Source organism: Bombina bombina, chromosome 3 (assembly GCF_027579735.1).
Source record: "Bombina bombina isolate aBomBom1 chromosome 3, aBomBom1.pri, whole genome shotgun sequence".
NCBI lineage: Eukaryota > Metazoa > Chordata > Amphibia > Anura > Bombinatoridae > Bombina > Bombina bombina.
This window is the reverse complement of record NC_069501.1, coordinates 804655144-804681731: the sequence shown is the minus strand read 5'-3', so window position 1 is coordinate 804681731 and position 26588 is coordinate 804655144. Positions and strand designations below refer to the sequence as shown.

Below are 26588 nucleotides of genomic sequence, written 5' to 3'. Positions count from 1 at the left end.
GGGAAAGAGTCCACAGCCACATTCACTTATGGGAAAATAAGAACCTGGTCTCCAGGAGGAGGCAAAGACACACCAGCAAAAGGCATAACTACTCCTCCCACTTCCCCTATCCCACATTAATTCCTTGCCTTTCGTCCCAGGAGGTTAGCAGAGATGTTTCAGAAGTTTTCTTTCTTTTACAAGATACGATGAGTCCACGGTTTTCATCCTTACTTGTGGGATATCGCCTCCTGATCAGCAGGAGGAGGCAAAGAGCACCACAGCAGAGCTGTATATATAGCTCCTTCCTTCCCTCCCACTCCAGTCATTCTCTTTGCCTGTGTTAGTGATAGGAAGAGGTAAAGTGAGGTGTTAGTTTAGATTCTTCAATCAAGAGTTTATTATTTTTAAAATGGTATCAAAGTGTGCTATTTCTTTCATGTAATTAGCAAGAGTCCATGAGCTAGTGACGTATTGGATATACATTCCTACCTACCAGGAGGGGCAAAGTTTCCCAAACCTCAAAATGCCTATAAATACACCCCTCTCCACACCCACAATTCAGTTTTACAAACTTTGCCTCCCGTGGAGGTGGTGAAGTAAGTTTGTGCTAGATTCTAAGTTGATATGCGCTTCGCAGCAGGCTGGAGCCCGGTTTTCCTCTCAGAGTGCAGTGAATGTCAGAGGGATGTGAAGAGAGTATTGCCTATTTGAATTCAATGGTCTCCTTCTACGGGATCTATTTCATAGGTTCTCTGTTATCGGTCGTAGAGATTCATCTCTTACCTCCCTTTTCAGATCGACGATATACTCTTATATACCATTACCTCTACTGATTCTCGTTTCAGTACTGTTTTGGCTATCTACTATATGTAGATGAGTGTCCTGGGGTAAGTAAGTCTTATTTTTTGTGACACTCTAAGCTATGGTTGGGCACTTTATATATAAAGTTCTAAATATATGTCTTTAAACTTATATTTGCCTTGATTCAGGATGATCAATATTCCTTATTTCAGACAAGTCAGTTTCATTATTTGGGTTAATGCATATGAATAATCAATTTTTTTCTTACCTTAAAAATTGTTTTCAAATTGACTTTTTTCCCTGTGGGCTGTTAGGCTTGCGGGGGCTGAAAATGCTTCAATTTATTGCGTCATTCTTGACGCGGATTTTTTTGGCGCAATAGTTGTTCGTGATTACGTCATTTCTTTGACGTTTTGCGCCAAAAATGTTGGCGTTACCGGATGTGGCGTCATTCTTGGCGCCAAATTTTTTTTAGGCGCCAATAATGTGGGCGTCTTTTTTGGCGCTAAAAAATGTGGGCGTCATTTTTGTCTCCAACATTTTTTCACATTATTTCAGTCTCATTTTTCATTGTTTCTGGTTGCTAGAGGCTTGTTCATTGGCATTCTTTCCCATTCCTGAAACTGTCATTTAAGGAATTTGATAATTTTGCTTTATATGTTGTTTTTTCTATTACATATTGCAAGATGTCTCAGATTGACCCTGGATCAGAATCTACTTCTGGAAAGACGCTGCCTGATGCTGGTTCTACCAAAGTTAAGTGCATTTGTTGTAAACTTGTGGTAACTGTTCCTCCGGCTGTAGTTTGTGATGAATGTCATGATAAGCTTGCTGATGCAGATAGTATTTCCATTAGTAATATACCATTACCTGTTGCTGTTCCCTCAACATCTAATACTCAGGATGTTCCTGTTAATATAAGAGAATTTGTTTCTCAATCTATTGGGAAGGCTATGTCTGTTATTCCTCCTTCCAATAAACGTAAAAGGTCTAAAACTTCTCATTTTTCAGATGAAATTTTAAATGACCGTCATCATTCTGATTTGTCTGTTTCTGATGAGGATTTTTCTGGTTCAGAGGATTCTGTCTCAGATATTGACACTGATAAATCTTCATATTTATTCGCTCTTTACTTAAAGAAGTTTTAATCGCTTTAGAGATGGAGGAATCTAGTCCTCTTGATACTAAATCTACTAAGCGTTTAAATTCGGTTTTTAAACCTCCTATGGTTATTCCAGAAGTTTTTCCTGTCCCTGATGCTATTTCTGAAGTAATTTCTAGGGAATGGAATAATATGGGTACTTCATTTACTCCTTCTCAAAGGTTTAAGAAATTGTATCCTGTGCCATCTGACAGATTAGAGTTTTGGGACAAAATCCCTAAAGTTGATGGGGCTATCTCTACTCTTGCTAAACGTACTACTATTCCTATGGCAGATAGTACTTCCTTTAAGGATCCTTTAGATAGGAAGATTGAATCCTTTCTAAGGAAAGCTTATTTATGTTCAGGTAATCTTCTTAGGCCTGCTATTTCTTTGGCTGATGTTGCTGCCGCTTCCACTTTTTGGTTGGAGGCTTTAGCACAACAAGTATCAGACCATAATACTCATAGCATTGTTAAACTCCTTCAACATGCTAATAACTTTATTTGTGATGCCATCTTTGATATAATTAGAGTTGATGTCAGGTATATGTCTTTAGCTATTTTAGCTAGAAGAGCTTTATGGCTTAAAACTTGGAATGCAGATATGTCTTCTAAGTCAACTTTGCTTTCTCTTTCTTTCCAAGGTAATAAATTATTTGGTTCCCAGTTGGATTCTATTATTTCAACTGTTACTGGGGGGAAAGGAACTTTTTTGCCTCAGGACAAAAAATCTAAAGGTAAATACAGGGCTGCTAATCGTTTTCGTTCCTTTCGTCAGAATAAGGAACAGAAGCGTGACCCTTCCCCTAAAGGAACGGTTTCTGTCTGGAAACCTTCTCCAATCTGGAATAAAACCAAGCCTTTTAGAAAGTCAAAGCCAGCTCCCAAGTCCACATGAAGGTGCGGCCCTCATTCCAGCACAGCTGGTAGGGGGCAGGTTACGATTTTTCAAAGACATTTGGATCAATTCGATTCACAGTCTTTGGATTCAGAACATTGTTTCACAAGGGTACAGAATAGGTTTCAAGGTAAGGCCGCCTGCGAAGAGATTTTTTTCTCTCTCGCATTCCAATAAACCCAGTGAAGGCTCAGGCATTTCTGAAATGTGTTTCAGATCTAGAGTTGGCTGGAGTAATTGTGCCAGTTCCAGTTCTGGAACTGGGTCGGGGGTTTTACTCAAATCTATTCATTGTACCAAAGGAGGAGAATTCCTTCAGACCAGTTCTGGATCTAAAGATATTGAATCGTTATGTAAGAATACCAACATTCAAAATAACTATAAGGACTATTCTGCCTTTTGTTCAGCAAGGGCATTATATGTCTACAATAGATTTACAGGATGCATATCTTCATATTCCGATTCATCCAGATCACTTTCAGTTTCTGAGATTCTCTTTTCTAGACAAGCATTACCAGTTTGTGGCCCTTCCGTTTGGCCTAGCAACAGCTCCAAGGATCTTTTCAAAGGTTCTCGGTGCCCTTCTCTCTGTAATCAGAGAACAGGGTATTGCGGTATTTCCTTATTTGGACGATATCTTGGTACTTGCTCAATCTTTACATTCTGCAGAATCTCACATGAATCAACTTGTGTTGTTTCTTCAAAGACATGGTTGGAGGATCAATTTACCAAAGAGTTTGTTGATTCCTCAGACAAAGGTAACCTTTTTGGGTTTTCAAATAGATTCAGTGTCCATGACCTTGTCTCTAACAGAAAAGAGACGTCTGAAATTGGTTTCAGCCTGTCGAAACCTTCAGTCTCAATCATTCCCTTCGGTAGCTTTGTGCATGGAAATTCTAGGTCTCATGACTGCTGCATCGGACGCGATCCCCTTTGCTCGTTTTCACATGCGACCTCTTCAGCTTTGTATGCTGAACCAGTGGTGCAGGGATTATACAAAGATATCACAATTAATATCCTTAAATCCCAATGTACGACACTCTCTGGCGTGGTGGATAGATCACCATCGTTTAGTCCAAGGGGCTTCTTTTGTTCATCCAACCTGGACTGTGATCTCAACAGATGCGAGTCTGTCAGGTTGGGGAGCTGTATGAGGATCTCTGACAGCGCAGGGGGTTTGGGAATCTCAGGAGGCGAGATTACCAATCAACATTTTGGAACTCCGTGCGATTTTCAGAGCTCTTCAGTTCTGGCCTCTTCTGAAGAGAGAATCGTTTATTTGTTTTCAGACAGACAATGTCACAACCGTGGCATATGTCAATCATCAAGGTGGGACTCACAGTCCTCAGGCTATGAAAGAAGTATCTCGGATACTTGTATGGGCGGAATCCAGCTCCTGTCTAATCTCTGCGGTTCACATCCCAGGTGTAGACAATTGGGAAGCGGATTATCTCAGTCGCCAGACGTTACATCCGGGCGAATGGTCCCTTCACCCAGAGGTATTTCTTCAGATTGTTCAAATCTGGGGACTTCCAGAAATAGATCTGATGGCCTCTCATCTAAACAAGAAACTTCCCAGGTATCTGTCCAGATCCAGGGACCCTCAGGCGGAGGCAGTGGACGCGTTGTCGCTTCCTTGGAATTATCATCCTGCCTATATCTTTCCGCCTCTAGTTCTTCTTCTTCCAAAAGTGATTTCCAAAATTCTAATGGAACGTTCGTTTGTGCTGCTGGTGGCTCCAGCATGGCCTCACAGGTTTTGGTATGCGGATCTCATTCGGATGGCCAGTTGCCAACCTTGAACTCTTCCGTTAAGACCAGACCTTCTATCTCAAGGCCTTTTTTTCCATCAGGATCTCAAATCATTAAATTTGAAGGTATGGAAATTGAACGCTTGATTCTTAGAGGTTCTTAGAGGTTTCTCTGACTCAGTAATTAATACTATGTTACAGGCTCGTAAATCTGTGTCTAGGAAGATTTATTATCGAGTCTGGAAGACTTACATTTCTTGGTGTTCTTCTCATAAATTCTCCTGGCATTCTTTCAGAATTCCTAGAATTTTACAGTTTCTTCAGGATGGTTTGGATAAAGGTTTATCTGCAAGTTCCTTGAAAGGACAGATCTCTGCTCTTTCTGTTCTTTTTCACAGAAAGATTGCTATTCTTCCTGATATTCATTGTTTTGTACAGGCTTTGGTTCATATCAAACCTGTCATTAAGTCAATCTCTCCTCCTTGGAGTCTTAATTTGGTTCTGAGGGCTTTACAAGCTCCTCCGTTTGAACCTATGCATTCTCTGGACATTAAATTACTTTCTTAGAAAGTTCTGTTCCTTTTGGCCATCTCTTCTGCTAGAAAAGTTTCTGAGTTATCTGCTCTTTCTTGTGAATCTTCTTTTCTGATTTTTCATCAGGATAAGGCAGTGTTGCGGACTTCATTTAAATTTTTACCTAAGGTTGTGAATTCTAACAACATTAGTAGAGAAATTGTTGTTCCTTCATTGTGTCCTAATCCTAAGAATTCAAAGGAGAGTTCTTTACATTCTTTGGATGTAGTAAGAGCTTTGAAATATTATGTTGAAGCTACTAAAGATTTTAGAAAAACTTCTAGTCTATTTGTTATCTTTTCTGGGTCCAGAAAAGGTCAGAAGGCCTCCGCCATTTCTTTGGCGTCTTGGTTAAAGTCTTTGATTCATCATGCTTATGTAGAGTCGGGTAAATCCCCGCCTCAAAGAATTACAGCTCATTCTACTAGGTCAGTTTCTACTTCCTGGGCGTTTAGGAATGAAGCTTCTGTTGATCAGATTTCAAAAGCAGCAACTTGGTCTTCTTTGCATACTTTTACTAAATTCTACCATTTTGATGTGTTTTCTTCTTCTGAAGCAGTTTTTGTTAGAAAAGTACTTCAGGCAGCTGTTTCAGTTTGATTCTTCCGCTTATAATTTCAGTTTTTTTCATTATTGAGATTAAAACTTTTGTTTTGGGTTGTGGATTATTATTATTTTTCAGCGGAATTGGCTGTCTTTATTTTATGCCTCCCTCTCTAGTGACTCTTGCGTGTAAGTTCCACATCTTGGGTAGTCATTATCCCATACGTCACTAGCTCATGGACTCTTGCTAATTACATGAAAGAAAACATAATTTATGTAAGAACTTACCTGATAAATTAATTTCTTTCATATTAGCAAGAGTCCATGAGGCCCACCCTTTTTTGTGGTGGTTATGATTTTTTTGTATAAAGCACAATTATTCCAATTCCTTATTTTGATGCTTTTGCTCCTTTCTTGTCACCCCACTGCTTGGCTATTCGTTAAACTGAATTGTGGGTGTGGTGAGGGGTGTATTTATAGGCATTTTGAGGTTTGGGAAACTTTGCCCCTCTTGGTAGGTAGGAATGTATATCCCATACGTCACTAGCTCATGGACTCTTGCTAATATGAAAGAAATGAATTTATCAGGTAAGTTCTTACATAAATTAAGTTTTTTCTATAGGGTGTAGCCGTATTCCTTGTCAGCCTCTAGAAAAGAGCTACAGGTGGCTTTAAAGCAATGGGAACTGGTTGGGTTTTAGCTTCACTGCGCCTCCCATACTTGTGCTGCCCTTATGTTGATGGTCTTAGAGAGTATTAACTAAGGCCCTTCTGTGTTCACAGAGCTGAAGGAGGGAGCAAATGGACCTCTTTACACTGTGAGACTCGTCATGCTGGTACTCAGCATTAAGGTAAGTGCAGTCTTTCATTTCTGGGGCTTTTGGGCATATCTCAGAACTGGCTGTACTCCTTTCATATTTGGGGAACCAGGGCTCTTAGTAAAGGGCTTCCCTATTTTTAGAGTGTGGTTTTCATGGGGGATGTTAACCAACACGGCTATATGTGTCAGAGTGTTTGTGTTAATAAGAGTACACTTGGGACACTGTTAGCATTTAGCCTTACTCTTTATTAGACAACAGGAGCGGCTGCTAAATGCTTTTATTTTTTGGGCTGACGCTGGGATATGTTGCAGAGTCTGATTATTGGACTCCGGTTTTGCGGCTGGTAATTCACTGTTTTTTTGGCGGTTACATCAAACCTTTGCCTAAGATATTTTCCCGGGGTTTAATGGGATTTGACAACGCCCACGATGGGCGGAGTTTTGACTTGGCGTGCTCTCCAGTAATTGCCGCGCAGTTTCTCTTACTCCAGAAGTCTCCGGTTGATAGAGACGCATCGCAAGTAACGCCTAGACCGCATGGTTTGTGACTAAAGCAAGCGGTTAAAGGCTCTGCTCCGGATTGTTCCTAGGAGTGGTCAGAGGACCGTGGGGGCAGGTAGGCGCCTCAGCAGAGCTGTTGAGGCGAGGTGCTTGGTGACAATACAATTTTTGCTGCAGTTGTTGTTATACAAGACAGTGTACTTGTAATAAGGTTCTCTTTAACTACTGACAACTTTCTAACTACATTATTATTGTTGTACATTACTGCTGTTATTATGGATTCAGATGACATCCAAGTTGTAACTTGTTCTATGTGTTTGAATGCCCCAGTGGAACCTCCCAGTTCCTTTTTGTCCTTCATGTTGTGAGAGAGCCTTACATTATAGGGACCACATTTTTTGTGATAAACCTTTGCCTAAACAGATGCTTCTCAGGAGTCTATAGATGAGATGCAAGGTATGCCGCAACTTTCTCCCCAAGCGTCACAGCCCTTAACGCCCGCACAAGCAGGGTCATGTATTTCCCCAGTGTCTGCAGCATTTACATTAAAATAAATTGCTGCAGTGATGTCCTCTACGCTTTCTGATGCGTTATCCAACCTCCCTATTTCGCAGGGCAAGCGTACTAGACGGGACACCTATGTGGGAACGTATGCCACTGATTCCATGGTTGCGATTGCGGATGCACGCTCCAGGGGCTCTGAGTTGGAAAGTACGGAGGTACTGTCTGAGGGTGAACTCTCTGAAGCAGGGAGTGCTTTGCCCTTAAAGGGACATTAAACACTAAATAAATGCTAGATAGAATGATGCATTCAAAGAAAAGATTAGTCCATGACTAACCTGTAGATGTATTTTTTAAAGTTTCATTAGTTGTTTAAAAAGTGACAAAATAAGTGTAAATTTTTAGTGTCTATAAAACACTGGGAGTTGCCATGTTGTAACTTGTGTTACCTTCTCTGCTGTGGCCAATTAGGGTCAGTTATAAATAGGTCACTAGAGTGTGCAGCCAATGGTTGTGCTGGATTTAACAGTGTTCTGCACTTCCATTTCTAACAGGAACTGAAAAGCTCACAATTTCAGAATGGAATTACAGGCAAAGAGGACAAAATAAATAATGAAAGTATATTGCAGAGTTGTTTTATTATATACAATTTATCATTTTATTTTACCATCTCAAAGTGTTTAATGTCCCTTTAACTGATTCTGATGTGATTTACTTCAGGTTTAAGCTTGAACACCTCCGTTTATTACTGAGAGAGGTGTTGGTTACTTTGGATGACTGTGACTCCATCATAGTCCCGCCAGAAAAATTGAGTAAGTTAGACAGATATTTGGAAGTTCCTTCTTACTCAGACGTCTTTCAAGTTCCTAAAAGGACTTCAGAGATTATTGCAAAGGAATGGGGAAGACCAGGTATTCCTTTTTCTCCTTCGCCTGTATTTAAAAAGATGTATCCTATAGCTGACGCTATTAGGGATTCTTGGCAGACGGTCCCTAAAGTAGAGGGGGCTATATCTACCCTGGCCAAGCAAACTACTATTCACAAGCCAAGTCCACTTGGAGACCAAACCAGTCTTGGATCAAGGGTAAGCAGTCCAAGAAGCAGGCTGCCACTACCAAGTCGGCATGAAGGGGCGGCCCCCGATCCGGGACCGGATCTGGTAGGGGGCAGACTTTCTCTCTTTGTCCAGGCTTGGATAAGAGATGTTCAGGATACCTGGACACTGGACATTGTGTCTCAGGGGGTATCAGTTGGAGTTCAAAAATTCCTCCCCCAGAGGAAGGTTTCTTCTTTCACGATTGTCTGTAGACCAGATAAAAAGAGAGGCGTTCTTATGCTGTGTAAGAGATCTCTCCTCCATGGGGGTAATATGTCCTGTTACAATACAGGAACAGGGACAAGGGTTTTATTCAAATCTTTGTAGTTCCCAAAAAAGAGGGAACGTTCCGACCTATTTTAGACCTCAAAAGTCTAAACAAGTTTCTCCGAGTTCCATCTTTTAAGATGGAAACTATTCGTACCATTCTTCCAATGATCCAGGAGGGTCAATTTATGACTACCGTGGACCTGAAGGACGCATATCTTCATGTTCCAATCCACAGAGATCATCACAAGTTCCTGAGATTTGCCTTTCTGGACAAACATTTTCAGTTTGTGGCCCTTCCTTTCGGTCAGGCCACGGCTCCCAGGATTTTCACAAAGGTTCTGGGGTCCCTGCTGGCGGTTCTAAGACCACGAAGCATTGCAGTAGTGCCTTATCTGGACGATATTCTGATCCAGGCGTCGTCTTATCAGCATGCTCAGTCAGTAGAATGGAGATTATACAAATTTGTCTCCTCAAATAACTCTAGATCAGGAGACAAGGGACTCTCTTCTATGGTGGTTGTCGCTGGATCATCTATCCCAGGGGACATGCTTCCGCAGGCCTTGGGTGATAGTGACAACACTCTCATTGCTGTGTTCCCCTGTAAATTCAATTCCACATTGGTTACAGTTTAGGTAATTGCAGAAATCGTCTGCTACTCTTATCATCACAGTCCAGGATGAAAAAGAGGTCATCAATATAACGATAATATTGAATTATCATGGCCTTAAAGGGATTACTATCTCCATAGACGTAGGACAGCTCCCACCAACCCATAAACAGGTTGGCATAGGAGGGGGAAAACTTAGCCCCCATAGCTGTCCCACGTCTCTGGAGATAGTACTCAGTCTGAAACATAAAAAAATTATGCGTCGGTAGATATTTGATTGCTCTCAATAGAAAAGTTTTGGTTGCTTCCTCAAAATTACAGACTAAGTCAATAAAAAATTCAATCGCAATAAGGCCCCTCTGATGATCGATGGACGTATAAAGTGAGGTGACATCCACTGCCATTAATCTATAGTTAGATTTCCATCTGATGTTCTTAATTTTGTTAATGAAAGAAGTGGTATCCTGAATATAGCTAGGTAGTTGACAGACCAATGGCTTCAAGACAGTATCTCCAATTTCTGGCAATGCTTCATTTAATGACCCAATGCCCACAATAATTGGTCTCCCTGGCGGGCATAGGAAATTTTTGTGTATTTTAGGGAAGTGATGAAATATAGGTGTAACAGGATGTTGCACTATTACTTTCTCCTCAATTGCCTGTGTAATGATGCTGTTCTGAGATGCATATTTAATGATACTTATAATTTCTTTCTGAAATGTATTTATTTGTTGGATTCTCAGTAAGTCTAGTGTATATATTTTTATCACCCAATTGTCTGACCTATTAAGGACCACTACGTTGCCTCCCTTATCTGATGGCCTTATTATGATGTTCTCGTTGTCAGACAATTCTTTGAGGGTAAGTTTTTCTTTGCTGGCTTTTCTCTTTTAGATGTTTTTGCAACGTCTTTTTACTTTTCGAATAAAGATTGGATTTTATCTTTTATAAGTCCTGCCTGGAGTTTCTTCCTTCATCAACTCTCATCATATGTCATTTTGGAAACTTTGCCCTGTTCTGAGCGCTACTCGTTCCTGTACACGCACACACTATATATATATATATATATATATATATATATATATATATATATATATATATATATATATATATATATATATATAAAATGAATCATAACAAACAGCAATGGTTACTGTGCGATTATCTAGTTTATTATTTGCAATCAACATTTATGAATTGCTTCATTTACATGTTATATCAGTAGCCTGTGTTATTCCATTTTACTGGTTCCTATGGTTAAGTTAGATATGTTTTTTTTTTTGCATTTTTTTTTGCTTTTTTTTTTAAAGGACGGTCCTCCCCCTGGTTTAGGACGTGTTATTGGAGAACTCGGGGAGGATGGCTGGATTCGTGTTCAGTGGGATACGGGAAGCACAAATTCTTATAGAATGGGAAAAGAGGGGAAGTATGATCTCAAGCTGACTGAGCCCCCACCTGCTACTCAACCCATGGCAGATGATTCAGATACAGAAGATGATTCTGGTCAGTTTTGAACTTCATTACCTACTTTTTCTTTCTTTATGTTTTGTTATGATATTATTATTGTAAAACACACTTCCTTGTACTACTCAAACTAATATTTCTAGCTTCTCTCTTTGGTTTCAGAAGGAGAGCAAGTGGACAAAAACCTTCATCCTACCTCAATGATGCTGATGAGCACAGTGACCCTGCTTCAGAACTTGTGCCTCTCCGCGGGTGTGAATGCAGAAGTCATGCAGAATGAAACTACCAGAACCTTATGTGGTCTGCTGCGCATGTTAGTGGAGAGTGGCACTATGGACAAAACCAGTAAGTGCTGGTGTTACTTTCTCTGTGATAATTACTCTGGCTGCATGCCAAAACAATACTTGTTATTCTAATACACTTTATGGACATGTTTTGACATCTTATTTAGTTTAATTTATTCTGTACATATTTCATGTCATGTTAACTCTTGGGTTAGCTTCACAACAGGGTGTTTACCTATATAATCCATATCATCTACCATGTTTTAGTATCTAAAGAAAAATAAGAAATAAGTTTGTAATATATTTAAGACAATGGTCTTGATTCTACATGAGTTGATTCTAGAAAATTCTCAGCTACAGTATTTAATTAAAGCTTGCTTTAAAGGGATACTGAACCCAATTTTTTTCTGTTATGATTTAGATATAGCATGCAATCTTAAGAAGCTTATCAATTTTCTTCGTTCTCTTGGTATCTTTATTTGAAAAAGCGGGAATGTAAGCTTACAAGCTGGCCCGTCTTTGGTTTAGCACCTGGGTTATGCTTGCTTATTGGTTTGCTAAATGCAGCCACCAATCTGCAAGCACTATCCAGGGTGCTGAACCAAAAATTGATAATAGGAGTAAATTAGAAAGTTGCTTAAAATTGCATGCTCTATCTGAACCATGAAAGAAACAATTTGGGTTCAGTATCCCTTTAATGGAATGTGAGGTAGAGAAGTATTTTCTGCGCATTAGGCTGTCATTAGTTGGTCTATACCGGTTGCCATGTTATGTGGATAGCCCTGTTCAAAAATATTATTGAAGCTAAGAAGATAGCGTTTAAGGTAACAAAGAATGTTCAAAAATCAAACTCCAGCAACATGAAGTGTTTATTGTTTTTAATGTTTTTGAAAAGAAAGAAACATGAAATTGTATTTCTGAAATGCATATATATTTTTTTAATCTAAAAAGGTTGTGTGGCATCCTCATACAAACTGTCACTAATATATAATTGTAAATGCCTAATGTAATCTGCGTTATCAGTCTGAAATATCTGCAAATGATTTTCCTGTGTTACAAAAATAGAGGAAAAACCTATGGGCATCTTTTTATGTAGTTCTCATTAAGCTATTCAACTGTCCATTTGACCGTTAAGATTATTAGAATAGTAAGGGATATTTTGGGAGCCTGAATGCTGTGCTCACTATGAATAAAATGTTATCAGCTATTTGTATAAATATATATATATACAGTAGATATAGATATAGAGAGATATGTGTGTGTGTAATTTTTTTCTGTCCTTTAGTGACTCCAGCTAATAAGGTGGTATATAAGGAGCAGCACAGAAACTGGTGTACTTTGGGATTTATACGTAGTGTTGCACTTATGCCCCAGATGTGCAGTACCCTTAGTATGCCACAGTGGATATCACTCCTTATGAAAATTGTGGAGGGACCAGAATCTTTTACTGCTGCTTCGTTGCAGAGACAGGTAAATCTGTTGTGTGTTACATTATTGCTTCTCCTTTTTAACCTTTCTCAGCATATGTGTAAATGATGTAAACGGCAAATGCCAGTGATACCACCGCACAATATTAAATCTATAGCATTTGTTTATATTGTAATGAAAAATTAACTAATAAAATCCAAATTTGCTGTGTCTTACTTTGATATAAAAACATTTCACTACTATACCTTTTCTTAGATCTAACAGAATGCTCAGAAGTGATTTTAAAAGGACATTAAACTTACAAATCTATTATATATATAAAGCATATTTTAAAAGTAAAAAAAAAGTTAATGAAAATATGAATCAAATCTATGCTTAGAAGCAGGAAGTGCATATTTGTACACATATTGCTGACTGCCACCACTCTTGTGGTGAACAATGTAAACAACATAATGCCACAATATCACTTTTCTTTGGATGATCTTTTACCGCTATATTAATTTTTAGCATGAATTTAAAGGGATATCAAACAGTGCTTCTTTAATAAAAACAAATATGTTAAAACAAAGCAAACATAAAAAGAAACAAAAAAATGGAATGACACCATAAGGTGAAAACAGTATATATAAATAAACCAGTGGAAAAAAGTGTTAGTAACAAATATCAATTTGGACACTTAGACCCACTATCATGGTCAGTATTGTAACAGTGTACACAAAAATACATATGTACTACACCTCATATAAAGTCCAATCAAATACGTGTGTATGTTAAACAGGTAGGCTGCTCTCCTCGAGGTATAAGGCCATCCACTTCCAGGTTATTCTAAAAAAGTGTAGAGAAGGCGCCCTATAGCGTAATTGTGTAAGAAATATCTTAGATAGTAAGCTGAATATGAGACACTCACATTTGGTAAAGCACTAAGTCGTAGTGCAGACTGGGCAGACCGGATCCTTAGAGTTGTCCGGTAAAACTCTCCTCTAGGCACATAAAGCACAGATTGCTGTGGTCAATCTCCCCTCACAATTGGTTAGTGTTTGATTGCCCTTGGGGATCTACCTCTCTGTTCCAAACTGTCAGGTATTGGGATTAAATGGACATGAAACCCCAAATTTTTCTTTCATGATCCAGATAGACAATACAATTTTAAACAACTTTCCAATTTACTTATATTATTTAATTTGCTTTCTCCTCTTGTTATCCTTTGCTGAAAGATTTATCTAGTTAAGCTGAGGAACAGCAAAGAACCTAGGTTCTTGCTGCTGATTGGTGGCTCCATATACTGTATATTCTGATTGTCATTGGCTCATCCATGTGTTCAGTTAGAAATCAGTAGTGCATTGCTGCTCCTTTAATAAATGATACAAAGAGAATGTAACAAAATAGATAATAGAAGTAAATTAGAAAGTTGTTTAAAGTTGTATTCTCTATCTAAATCATGAAATACATGTTTTGTGTTTCATGTCTCTTTAAGTCACCAAAGGATTATAAAGTAGCAAGTTGCTTAAAATCAAGTGTTTATTAAACACAAACTATGTACAACAACACGTTTCTCAGTATCCAAACTGGGTTTCCTGTCCTCGCAGATTGAACCTGCTACACCTGGCTGTCAGCTTTTTTTTTTTTTTAAGCTATACTTGCTCATACTTAATTTCTTAAATATTAATATGTTATTCTAGATGTCATTTTGTGTTTGTTTTCTGTTGCCATGATAACCTAAATAGTGGTGTCTTTTTATTCCTTGCTAAATGCCAAGTGGTAAAAGTGTTCCTTCTAAGAATCTATATTTTAATACTATTTTAGATTCTTGCTGTCCGGCTGTTACAAGCCGTTCTTCCATCATGGGACAAAAATGAAAGGTCAAGGGATATGAAACTTCTTGTTGAAAAACTTTTTTGCTTCCTGGGCAGCCTTCTGAGCACTTGTTCTTCTGATATCCCTCTTCTTCGAGGTATGTTGTGTGCCAGCACTTTAAACAAATGAACACTTTCCATGTTGTTAATGAGCTATGATTTTTTATTTTATTTTAAAGAATCTACCTTGAGAAGGCGGAAAGCAAGACCTCAAGCATCTCTCACTGCAACTCACAGCAGCACTTTAGCAGAAGAGATTGTAGCATTGCTGCGCACTCTTCATTCACTCAATCAGTGGAATAGTCTCATAAACAAATACATAAACTCCCAGCTAAACTCTGTAACTGGCATTTTTGAAGGAAAACGTATTGATATGGTAAGGAGAAACAATAAGCAAAAGCAATGCTTATGTTGGACATGTCAAGGAAATAATATTTTATGCATGTGTATACCAATATGAAATAGTGAGTGTTGTTCTGTTTTGGATTTATAATAGGAAGGAAAAGATACAGCTAAAGCTTAAAATATTAGTTACTAGTATACGGCCCACATACAGTATTTTTAAAAGGACATTTTAAAAGCCCATGTTAACAATGCTTTGTAGGCTAAATAAACCCTGGAATTACACGAGCTTTGTTTCCATGTCATATTTTTTTTCTCCTTTTAAAATCAGGTGGTTCTAGAAGACTACTTTCCTGATTCTGAAGGTCCTGAAGTAGGCAGTCTTATGGCGGTACTTGCTGTTATTGGGGGCATAGACAGCCGTTTGCGTCTGGGAGGTCAAGTAGTACACGATGAGTTTGGAGAGGGCACTGTTACACGAATCACTCCTAAGGGAAAGATAAGTGTACAGTTCCATGAAATGCGGACTAACAGAGTCTGTGCTTTGAATCAACTAAACCCAGTAAGTAAACCTAAATGATGCCACTATCAAAGTGGTACCTAAAAATACCCAACAAGCTTTATTGGTATATTCATTCACTAAAATGTTTTCTTTTAAACTGTATTTTAAATGTAATAGGTGTGGTTAAGGATATGTGTTTGACTTTACTAATGTTACATCCAAGCAATTTTCTTTTGCTTCATGTTTATAGAACAAAATGTGTTTGGTTTTAAAGGGATTACATAGCTTCCTGGAAGATGGATCAAACTGAGCTAAATTAGAATGGATAGGTGTTCAGTGTTCTAATCTATGGTGCTTTGTAAACCTTTGTAGAACAATAGGATTGTATGTTTTAAATACTGTTATGTCTTATTTGAAAGAGCTTTTTTGTTTCTTTTGTCATTTTAGTTACCCGTGGTGCAATTTAATGTGAATAACTTGCCTTTCACGGACACAATGCTGACTGTCTGGGCACAGCTTGTAAACCTGGCAGGGTGCAAGCTAGAAAAGCACAGGCTAAAGAAGTCTCTCAGTCACGGGATTGCAGGTGAAATTTCAAACTCTTTGATAATTTTTCTTCTATTTTGAAGTACCATGCATTCTTTCATTGCTAGGTTATGGGTAATTTCCTGTTATTTTCCTGTTGGACATTTAAACTTTGCTTTATTCATTTTTTTAGTGTAGGCTTTTTATATGATACATGTTTTATACCAATATTTTTGTACTACTAAGCACATATACGTTTCTTAATTTTTACAGATCAAGTGGATCTGGACAGGTTGAGGTGTCAACAATTAAAACTGTATATATTGAAAGCTGGCCGTGCCCTTCTTTCTCATCAGGATAGGTTGAGACAGATCCTATCTCAGCCATCAGTTCAAGAAGCAGGACTAATCATATCTGGTATGACTTATTGTTCACTGGGTTGATGGTCTCTTCCATCATTTCACTTTGTAGTATAGTGAATAAACCTTTTGCCACATACTCTCAAACATGTTAAGACATTTATAGAAATGATCAGGAATTTAGAACACTGATTTAAAGGGACACTAAAGTACAAATTAAACTTTCATGATTTAGGTAAGGTAGAACATTCAATTTTAAAGAACATTTTACTACTTTTATCTAATTTGCGTTCTTTTTGTATCTTTTGTTGAAGAGTAAACCTAACTGAAGCAGTGTACTACTACTAGGAGCTAGCTGAACACATCTGGTGAGCCAATAACAAGAGACAATGTGCAGCCACCAATCACCAGCTTCCTGCATGTAGTCCATTGCTGTTCCTCAGCCTACCCAAGTATGCTTTTTGGAAGAAGAGAACAAAGCAAATTTGTATCTGAATCATGAAAGTTTATATTTGACTTAGGAATAAGACTTGCATACCCTTATTAACCATTATAATGCACCAATATATTATAAAGCACTGTTCAAAATACAATTCAAACATGAACCATATATTATAAGCTCTGCAAATACCCTTGTTGTGTCCTAATATGTTCTGGTGGTGTATTTGCCTTAAAGGGACAGTTTACTCAAAAATTTTCTCCCCTTTAATTTGTTCCCAATGATCCACTTTACCTGCTGGAGTGTATTAAATTGTTTACAAGTAGCTCCTTTACCCTTATATTGGCATTTGAAATTGTTAATTTAGCATGTGGTATCCCCACCTATTCTGAAAGTTTGTGGCCGCGCGTACCAGCTATAGATAAGCTTTGTAAACACAGCCAGCAGAAGAAATTACACTCCCAGTGTGATAAAGCAGAGATAAGGTAGTAAAATGTTGATTTTCCATTGTTCTCTCAAAGTATTGGTGATTGTTTTAAGGACAGATATTAGATAAAGAAGCAGGTATATGTGATACAGTAATGAGATCTGATTATACCTACAAGCTCAACCTATTTTATTAGGCTGTGGCTTCAAAACACAAAATCTGAGCTTTAATATACAGAAATAAACCTTAAAAAGCTAATTTTCATACATTTTTTACTCTGCAGTTGGTAAAAAAAGCAATTGTTAACACATTAAGGGAAAAACTATTTTACAGTATACTGTCCCTTTAAGCCTTTTTGAGAAGTTATCTTCCTTTCTATATATTACTCTCTCCTTCCAGATAGCGTCTGTTCTTTGAAGAAAGGTGATAATAACCTCACAGTTGCATAAGTCTTGATTCTGTCTGTCTTGCATTATAATGGCATCCCCTCGGATTGTTCCTTGGTCTTTGTGTACCTTATTCTTCAGGGTGGGGGTTTGCTTGGTTACTGCTCAGACCAACGTGTTTTGTTTTGTTTTCTCTTACTTGGTGTATTCAGTCCACGGATTCATCCTTACTTGTGGGATATTCTCAATCCCTACAGGAAGTGGCAAAGAGAGCACACAGCAAAGCTGTCCATATAGCTCCCCTCAGGCTCCGCCCCCCCAGTCATTCTCTATGCCGCTCTAACAAGTAGCATCTCCACGGGAGGGTAAAGAGTTTGTGGTGTTAGATTTGTAGTTTTTATTTCTTCAATCAAGAGTTTATTTTAAAATGGTGTCGGTTTGTACTATTTACTCTGAGGCAGAAAGTGATGAAGATTTCTGCTGAGAGGAAAAAGATTTTAGCATGTTGTAACTAAAATCCATTGCTGTTCCCACACAGGACTGTTGAGTACCGGAGAACTTCAGTTGGGGGGAACAGTTTGCAGGCTTAACTGCTTAAGGTATGCTCAGTCATTTTATTTCTAACAAGACCTGGTAATGCTAGAAGGCTGACAGCGATCCCCATGAGGGAAGGTAAGCCATTTTCTGAAACACAGTATTGAAGGATGGCTTCAGTTAAGGGCTTAAATACTGGTAGACACTATCATGGGCTAAATCGATTATTTTATTGATGGAATATTATATTTATTTAAGTGTTTGAAACGTTGTACACACTTTTTGGTTTTTTTTTTATTTCGCCTGGCATATTATCAGACGCCTAGTCTGACTTAGGAAGGCCCCATAACTCTGGACTGAAGGGGAAGGGGTCCTCATTTTCGCGCCTCAGTTGCGCAGTTGATTTTCAAGATAGCTCATGCAGCTTCATGTGTAGAGTCCTGAGAGTGCAGGAGGACATCAAGGAGGCTTATATTTCTGCTACAAATAACCCTAAGGGAAGGTAGGGCTGCAGCAAAGACTGTGACACCGTGCTGTAGTGTGTTAAACCGGTTGTTTACTGCAATTTGCTCCGGTTTGGTCAATAAGGGGTTAATTGACTTAAAAATGTGTGTGCAATAATTTCAAAGCATTGGGATTATGTGGTGAAATTTTCATAAAGATCGGATGTTTTTTGCTGATTTGGAATAAGTGTGCTTTTTATTATTTAAAGACACAGTAACGTTTCTTCAAAAAGTGATTTTTTCTGTATTGTAGTGCTGTATAAGTCTGTCAAACATGTCTGAGACTTCCGATAGACCTTGTTCTTTATGTTTAAAAGCCATGGCGGTACCCCCATTGCATTTATGTGTAAAGTGTGCTAAAACATCTAAGCATTTTAAAGACCATCCATTGACACTTAAAAATGTAGCTCAAGATGATTCTTTAACATAGGGTAATGAGGATAGTCCTTCTTCCTCTCTTCCTGCATAATTCCTGTAACTACTGCAGCGGCTTTCTCCTGTTAAGTGTGGTCAGTCCACGGGTCATCATTACTTCTGGGATATTAACTCCTCCCCAACAGGAAGTGCAAGAGGATCACCCAGCAGAGCTGCTATATAGCTCCTCCCCTCTACGTCACACCCAGTCATTCTCTTGCACCCAACTAATAGATAGGATGTGTGAGAGGACTGTGGTGATTATACTTAGTTTTTATATCTTCAATCAAAAGTTTGTTATTTTAAAACAGCACCGGAGTGTGTTGTTCCTTCTCAGGTAGAATTTGAAGAAGAATCTACCTGAGTTTTTGTATGATTTTAGCCGGCGTAGTTAAGATCATTTTGCTGTTCTCGGCCATCTGAGGAGTGAGGTAAACTTCAGATCAGGGGACAGCGGGCAGGTTCACCTGCAATGAGGTATGTAGCAGCTTATTATTTTCTGAGGAATGGAATTGACTAAGAAAATACTGCCAATACCGATATAATGTAAGTTCAGCCTTAAATGCAGTAGTAGCGACTGGTATCAGGCTGTCATGTATGTATATTTACATTTCAGTATTCTGGGGAATGGTACTTCACTGGGATAATACTGTATGCATAAAATTTTTTTAGCCTAACTTGCAGTGGGAACGACTAGCAACAGGCTTTCTAATGACACTTCATTTATTGATGTTAAACGTTTTGCTGGCATGTTAAATCGTTTAATTATCTGAGGTACTGGGTGAAAAATTGTTTTGGGCACTGTTTTTTCCACTTGGCGGTAGTTTTATTTAATTTAAGACAGTTTACTGATCCCCCTCACTGATGTGTGTGAGGGGGAGGGGCCTATTTTGGCGCTTTTGCTACGCATCAGAAATTCAGTCACAAGTCTGTTTTCTTCCCTGCATGATCCGGTTCGTCTCTACAGAGCTCAAGGGTCTTCAAAAGTTATTTTGAGGGAGGTAATCACTCACAGCAGACCTGTGAGATTGTGCTTTGACTGTGATAAAAAACGTTTTTATTATGTACTTTTTTTCTGCTATGTAAGGGTTTGTTATTCATTACTATGGGAGCAATCCTTTGCTAAATTGTGTTTTTACCGGAAAGAATTTGAATTTATAATTTCTCCGGTTCATTGTTATTCAACTGTCATAACTTTTTTCTGTGCTTCTTAAAGGCACAGTACGTTTTTTCATATTACTTGTAAATTGAGTTGAAAAGTATTTCCAAGTCTGCTAGTTTATTGCTAGTGTGTTAAACATGTCTGACTCAGAGGAATATCTCTGTGCTATATGTGCTAAAGCCAAAGTGGAGCCCAATAGAAATTTATGTACTAATTGCATTGATGCTACTTTAAATAAAAGTCAATCTGTACAAATTGAACATCATTCACCAAACAACGAGGGGAAAGTTATGCCGACTAACTTGCCTCACGTGTCAGTACCTGCATCTCCCGCTCGGGTGGTGCGTGATATTGTAACGCCGAGTACTTCAGGGCGGCCATTACAAATCACATTACAGGACATGGCTAATGTTATGACTGAAGTTTTGTCTAAATTACCAGAACTTAGAGATAAGCGTGATCACTCTGGGATGAGAACAGAGTGCGCTGATAATATTAGGGCCATGTCAGATACTGCGTCACAGTATGCAGAACATGAGGACGGAGAGCTTCAATCTGCAGGTGACGGTTCTGATCCCAATAGAGTGGATTCAGACATTTCTAACTTTAAGTTTAAGCTGGAAAACCTCCGTGTACTGCTAGGGGAGGTATTAGCGGCTCTGAATGATTGTAACACCGTTGCAATCCCAGAGAAATTATGTAGGCTGGATAGATACTATGCGGTACCGGCGAGTACTGACGTATTTCCTATACCTAAGAGGCTTACAGAGATAATTACTAAGGAGTGGGATAGGCCCGGTGTACCCTTTTCCCCCCCTCCTGTATTTAGAAAAATGTTCCCAATAGACGCCACCACACGGGACTTATGGTAGACGGTCCCTAAGGTGGAGGGAGCGGTTTCTACTCTGGCTAAGCGTACCACTATCCCAGTGGAGGATAGCTGTGCCTTTTCAGATCCAATGGATAAAAAATTAGAGGGTTACCTTAAGAAAATGTTTGTGCAACAAGGTTTTATATTGCAACCCCTTGCATGTATTGCGTCTGTCACGGCCGCGGCCGCTTTTTGGTCCGAGTCTCTGGAAGAGACTCTTGACTCAATGACTATAGATGAGATTTCAAACAAGCTTAAAACTCTTAAGCTAGCTAATTCATTTGTTTCAGATGCCGTAGTACATTTAACTAAACTTACGGCTAAGAATTCCGGATTCGCCATTCAGGCACGCAGAGCACTGTGGCTAAAATCCTGGTCAGCTGACGTTACTTCTAAATCTAAATTACTTAACATACTTTTCAAAGGGCAGACCTTATTCGGGCCCGGTTTGAAAGAAATTATCGCTGACATTACTGGAGGTAAGGGCCATGCTCTACCTCAAGACAGAGCCAAACCTAGGGCTAGACAGTCTAATTTTCGTTCCTTTCGTAATTTCAAGGCAGGAGCAGCATCAACTTCCTCTGCACCAAAACAGGAAGGAGCTGCTGCTCGCTACAGACAAGGCTGGAGACCCAACCAGTCCTGGAACAAGGGCAAGCAGGCCAGAAAAGCTGCTGCTGCCCCTAAGACAGCATGAAGTGAGGGCCCCCGATCCGGGAACGGATCTAGTGGGGGGCAGACTTTCTCTCTTCGCCCAGGCTTGGGCAAGAGATGTCCAGGATCCCTGGGCGTTAGAGATCATATCTCAGGGATATCTTCTGGACTTCAAATCCTCTCCCCCAAAAGGGAGATTTCATCTGTCAAGGTTGTCAACAAACCAAATAAAGAAAGAGGCGTTTCTACGCTGTGTACAAGATCTTTTTCTAATGGGAGTGATCCATCCGGTTCCGCGGTCGGAACACGGACAGGGGTTTTACTCAAATCTGTTTGTGGTTCCCAAGAAGGAGGGAACCTTCAGACCAATCTTGGATTTAAAGATCCTAAACAAATTCCTAAGAGTTCCATCGTTCAAAATGGAAACTATTCGGACAATCCTACCCATGATCCAAAAGGGTCAGTACATGACCACAGTGGATTTAAAGGTTGCTTACCTTCACATACCGATTCACAAAGATCATTACCGGTATCTAAGGTTTGCCTTCCTAGACAGGCATTACCAGTTTGTAGCTCTTCCATTCGGATTGGCTACGGCTCCAAGAATCTTCACAAAGGTTCTGGGTGCTCTTCTGGCGGTACTAAGACCGCAAGGAATTTCGGTAGCTCCGTACCTAGACGACATTCTGATACAAGCTTCAAGCTTTCAAACTGCCAAGTCTCATACAGAGTTAGTACTGGCATTTCTAAGGTCGCATGGATGGAAGGTGAACGAAAAGAAGAGTTCTCTCTTTCCACTCACAAGAGTTCCCTTCTTGGGGACTCTTATAGATTCTGTAGAAATGAAGATTTACCTGACAGAAGACAGGTTAACAAAGCTTCAAAATGCATGCCGTGTCCTTCATTCCATTCAACACCCGTCAGTAGCTCAATGCATGGAGGTGATCGGCTTAATGGTAGCGGCAATGGACATAGTACCCTTTGCACGCCTTCATCTCAGACCGCTGCAATTGTGCATGCTAAGTCAGTGGAATGGGGATTACTCAGATTTGTCCCCTACTCTGAATCTGGATCAAGAGACCAGAAATTCTCTTCTATGGTGGCTTTCTCGGCCACATCTGTCCAGGGGAATGCCATTCAGCAGGCCGGATTGGACAATTGTAACAACAGACGCCAGCCTACTAGGTTGGGGCGCTGTCTGGAATTCTCTGAAGGCTCAGGGATCATGGACTCAGGAGGAGAGTCTCCTACCTATAAACATTCTGGAATTGAGAGCAGTTCTCAATGCTCTTCTGGCTTGGCCCCGGTTAACAACTCGGGGGTTCATCAGGTTTCAGTCGGACAACATCACGACTGTAGCTTACATCAACCATCAAGGAGGGACAAGAAGCTCCCTAGCGATGATGGAAGTATCAAAGATAATTCGCTGGGCAGAGTTTCACTCTTGCCACCTGTCTGCAATCCACATCCCGGGAGTGGAGAACTGGGAGGCGGATTTCCTAAGTCGTCAGACTTTTCATCCGGGGGAGTGGGAACTTCATCCGGAGGTTTTTGCCCATATACTTCGACGTTGGGGCAAACCAGAGATAGATCTCATGGCGTCTCGACAGAACGCCAAGCTTCCTTGTTACGGGTCCAGATCCAGGGATCCGGGTTCAGTCCTGATAGATGCTTTGACAGCACCTTGGACCTTCAGGATGGCTTATGTGTTTCCACCCTTCCCGATGCTTCCTCGATTGATTGCCAGAATCAAACAGGAGAGAGCATCGGTGATTCTTATAGCGCCTGCGTGGCCACGCAGGACCTGGTATGCAGATCTAGTGGACATGTCATCCTGTCCACCTTGGTCTCTGCCTCTGAGACAGGACCTTCTAATTCAGGGTCCTTTCAAACATCAAAATCTAATTTCTCTGAAGCTGACTGCTTGGAAATTGAACGCTTGATTTTATCAAAGCGTGGTTTTTCGGAGTCAGTTATTGATACCTTAATACAGGCTAGGAAGCCTGTTACCAGAAAGATTTACCATAAAATATGGCGTAAATACTTACATTGGTGCGAATCCAAGAGTTACTCATGGAGTAAAGTTAGGATTCCTAGGATATTATCCTTTCTACAAGAAGGTTTAGAAAAGGGTTTATCTGCTAGTTCCTTAAAGGGACAGATCTCAGCTCTGTCCATTCTTTTACACAAGCGTCTGTCAGAAGTTCCAGACGTTCAGGCTTTTTGCCAGGCTTTGGCCAGGATTAAGCCTGTGTTTAAAACTGTTGCTCCACCATGGAGCTTAAATTTAGTTCTTAACGTTTTACAGGGTGTTCCGTTTGAACCCCTTCATTCCATTGATATCAAGCTGTTATCTTGGAAAGTTCTGTTTTTAATGGCTATTTCCTCGGCTCGGAGTGTCTCTGAGTTATCTGCTTTACATTGTGATTCTCCTTATCTGATTTTTCATTCAGACAAGGTAGTTCTGCGTACTAAACCTGGGTTCTTACCTAAGGTGGTCACTAACAGGAATATCAATCAAGAGATTGTTGTTCCATCCTTGTGTCCTAATCCTTCTTCAAAGAAGGAACGTCTTCTACACAATCTGGATGTAGTCCGTGCTCTGAAATTTTATTTACAGGCAACTAAAGATTTTCGACAAACGTCTTCCCTGTTTGTCGTTTATTCTGGTCAGAGGAGAGGTCAAAAAGCTTCTGCTACCTCTCTCTCCTTTTGGCTTCGTAGCATAATACGTTTAGCTTATGAGACTGCTGGACAGCAGCCTCCTGAAAGAATTACAGCTCATTCTACTAGAGCTGTGGCTTCCACTTGGGCCTTTAAGAATGAGGCCTCTGTTGAACAGATTTGCAAGGCTGCAACTTGGTCTTCTCTTCATACTTTTTCCAAATTTTACAAATTTGACACTTTTGCTTCTTCGGAGGCTGTTTTTGGGAGAAAGGTTCTTCAGGCAGTGGTTCCTTCCGTATAAGATCCTGCCTGTCCCTCCCGTCATCCGTGTACTTTAGCTTTGGTATTGGTATCCCAGAAGTAATGATGACCCGTGGACTGACCACACTTAACAGGAGAAAACATAATTTATGCTTACCTGATAAATTCCTTTCTCCTGTAGTGTGGTCAGTCCACGGCCCGCCCTGTTTTTTATGGTAGGTCTAAATTTTTAAATTATACTCCAGTCACCACTGCACCCTTTAGCTTCTCCTTTCTCGTTGGTTCTCGGTCGAATGACTGGGTGTGACGTAGAGGGGAGGAGCTATATAGCAGCTCTGCTGGGTGATCCTCTTGCACTTCCTGTTGGGGAGGAGTTAATATCCCAGAAGTAATGATGACCCGTGGACTGACCACACTACAGGAGAAAGGAATTTATCAGGTAAGCATAAATTATGTTTTTTGGTTCGAGGCCCTGGAGGAGTCGCTCCAGAGGGAGACTTCATACGATGAGGTCATGGATAGAATTCATGCTCTAAAGCTGGCTAATTCTTTTATCACTGATGCCGCTTTCCAGTTAGCTAAACTAGCGGCGAAAAACTCAGGTTTTGCCATCATGGCGCGAAGATCACTTTGGCTCAAATCATGGTCGGCGGATGTGTCGTCCAAAACAAAACTGTTAAATATTCCCTTCAAGGGGAAGACTCTTTTCGGCCCAGAGCTGAACGAAATTATTTCAGATATCACTGGGGGCAAGGGTCATGCCCTTCCACAAGGCTAATTTTCGCTCCTTTCGCAACTTCAGGAGCGGACCTGCTGCAACCTCTGCTGTCGCAATGCAAGATAACGCTTCCCAGCCCAAAGCAACCTTGAAACCCCTGCAGGGCTGGAATAAGGGTAAACAGGCCAAGAAGCCTGCTTCTGCTACCAAGACAGCATGAAGGGGTAGCCCCCGATCCGGGACCGGATCTAGTAGGGGGCAGACTTTCTCTCTTTGCTCAGGCTTGGGCAAGAGACGTTCCGTATCCCTGGGCATTAGAAATAGTTGCTCAGGGGTACCTTCTAGAATTCAAGGATTCTCCCCCAAGGGGAAGGTTCCACAGTTCTCGTTTGTCTTCAGACCAAACAAAGAAACAGGCGTTCTTACGCTGTGTAGAAGATCTCCTAAAAATGGGAGTGATACACCCAGTTCCAATTGCAGAACAAGGACTGGGCTTTTACTCAAACCTGTTCGTAGTTCCCAATAAGGAGGGAACTTTCAGTCCAATCCTGGATCTAAAGATTCTAAACAAATTCCTCAGAGTTCCGTCTTTCAAGATGGAAACCATTCGGACAATCTTGCCGATGGTTAATATATGACTACCGTGGATTTAAAGGATGCGTACCTACATATTCCTATCCACAAAGATCACCATCAGTTCCTAAGGTTCACCTTTCTTGACAAACATTACCAGTTCATGGCCCTTCATTTCGGGTTGGCCACCGCTCCCAGAATTTTCACAAAGGTGCTAGGGTCTCTTCTGGCGGTGTTAAGACCAAGGGGCATTGCAGTAGCACCTTACCTAGACAACATATTAAAACAGGCGTCGTCTTTCCACAGAGCCAAGGCTCATACAGACATTGTTCTGGCCTTTCTAAGGTTTCACGGGTGGAAGGTGAACGTAGAAAAAAGTTCTCTGTCCCCGCTTACAAGGGTTCCCTTCCTGGGAACACTAATAGACTCGGTAGAAATGAAAATTTTTCTGACAGAGGTCACCTGCCGAGCTCTTCATTCCATTCCTCAGCCTTCTGTGGCTCAGTGCATGGAGGTAATTGGTTTAATGGTGGCGGCAATGGACGTGTAGTCCCTTTTGCCCGAATTCATCTCAGACCACTGCAACTGTGCATGCTCAAGCAGTGGAATGGGGATTACACAGATTTATCTCCTCAAATACAAATGGACCAGAAAACCAGAGACTCTCTTCTCTGGTGGTTGTCTCAAGTTCACCTGTCTCAGGGAATGAGTTTCCGCAGACCGGAGTGGATCATTG

The 26588-nt window shown here is 40.2% G+C and overlaps 1 protein-coding gene across 4 annotated transcripts in view; it reads left to right on the top strand.

Moving 5' to 3' along the window:
* The window catches only part of HERC2 (HECT and RLD domain containing E3 ubiquitin protein ligase 2), a 733063-nt gene that overhangs the window by 315000 nt on the left and 391475 nt on the right, over positions 1-26588 (top strand). For all 4 annotated transcript variants that reach the window (XM_053707729.1, XM_053707727.1, XM_053707730.1 and 1 more), the window contains exons 37-44: positions 10797-10989; positions 11113-11295; positions 12520-12704; positions 14466-14613; positions 14695-14891; positions 15189-15419; positions 15807-15945; positions 16158-16301. In XM_053707729.1, the coding sequence (XP_053563704.1) occupies positions 10797-10989; positions 11113-11295; positions 12520-12704; positions 14466-14613; positions 14695-14891; positions 15189-15419; positions 15807-15945; positions 16158-16301 (1420 nt within the window). The remainder of the gene's footprint in view (positions 1-10796; positions 10990-11112; positions 11296-12519; positions 12705-14465; positions 14614-14694; positions 14892-15188; positions 15420-15806; positions 15946-16157; positions 16302-26588) is intronic.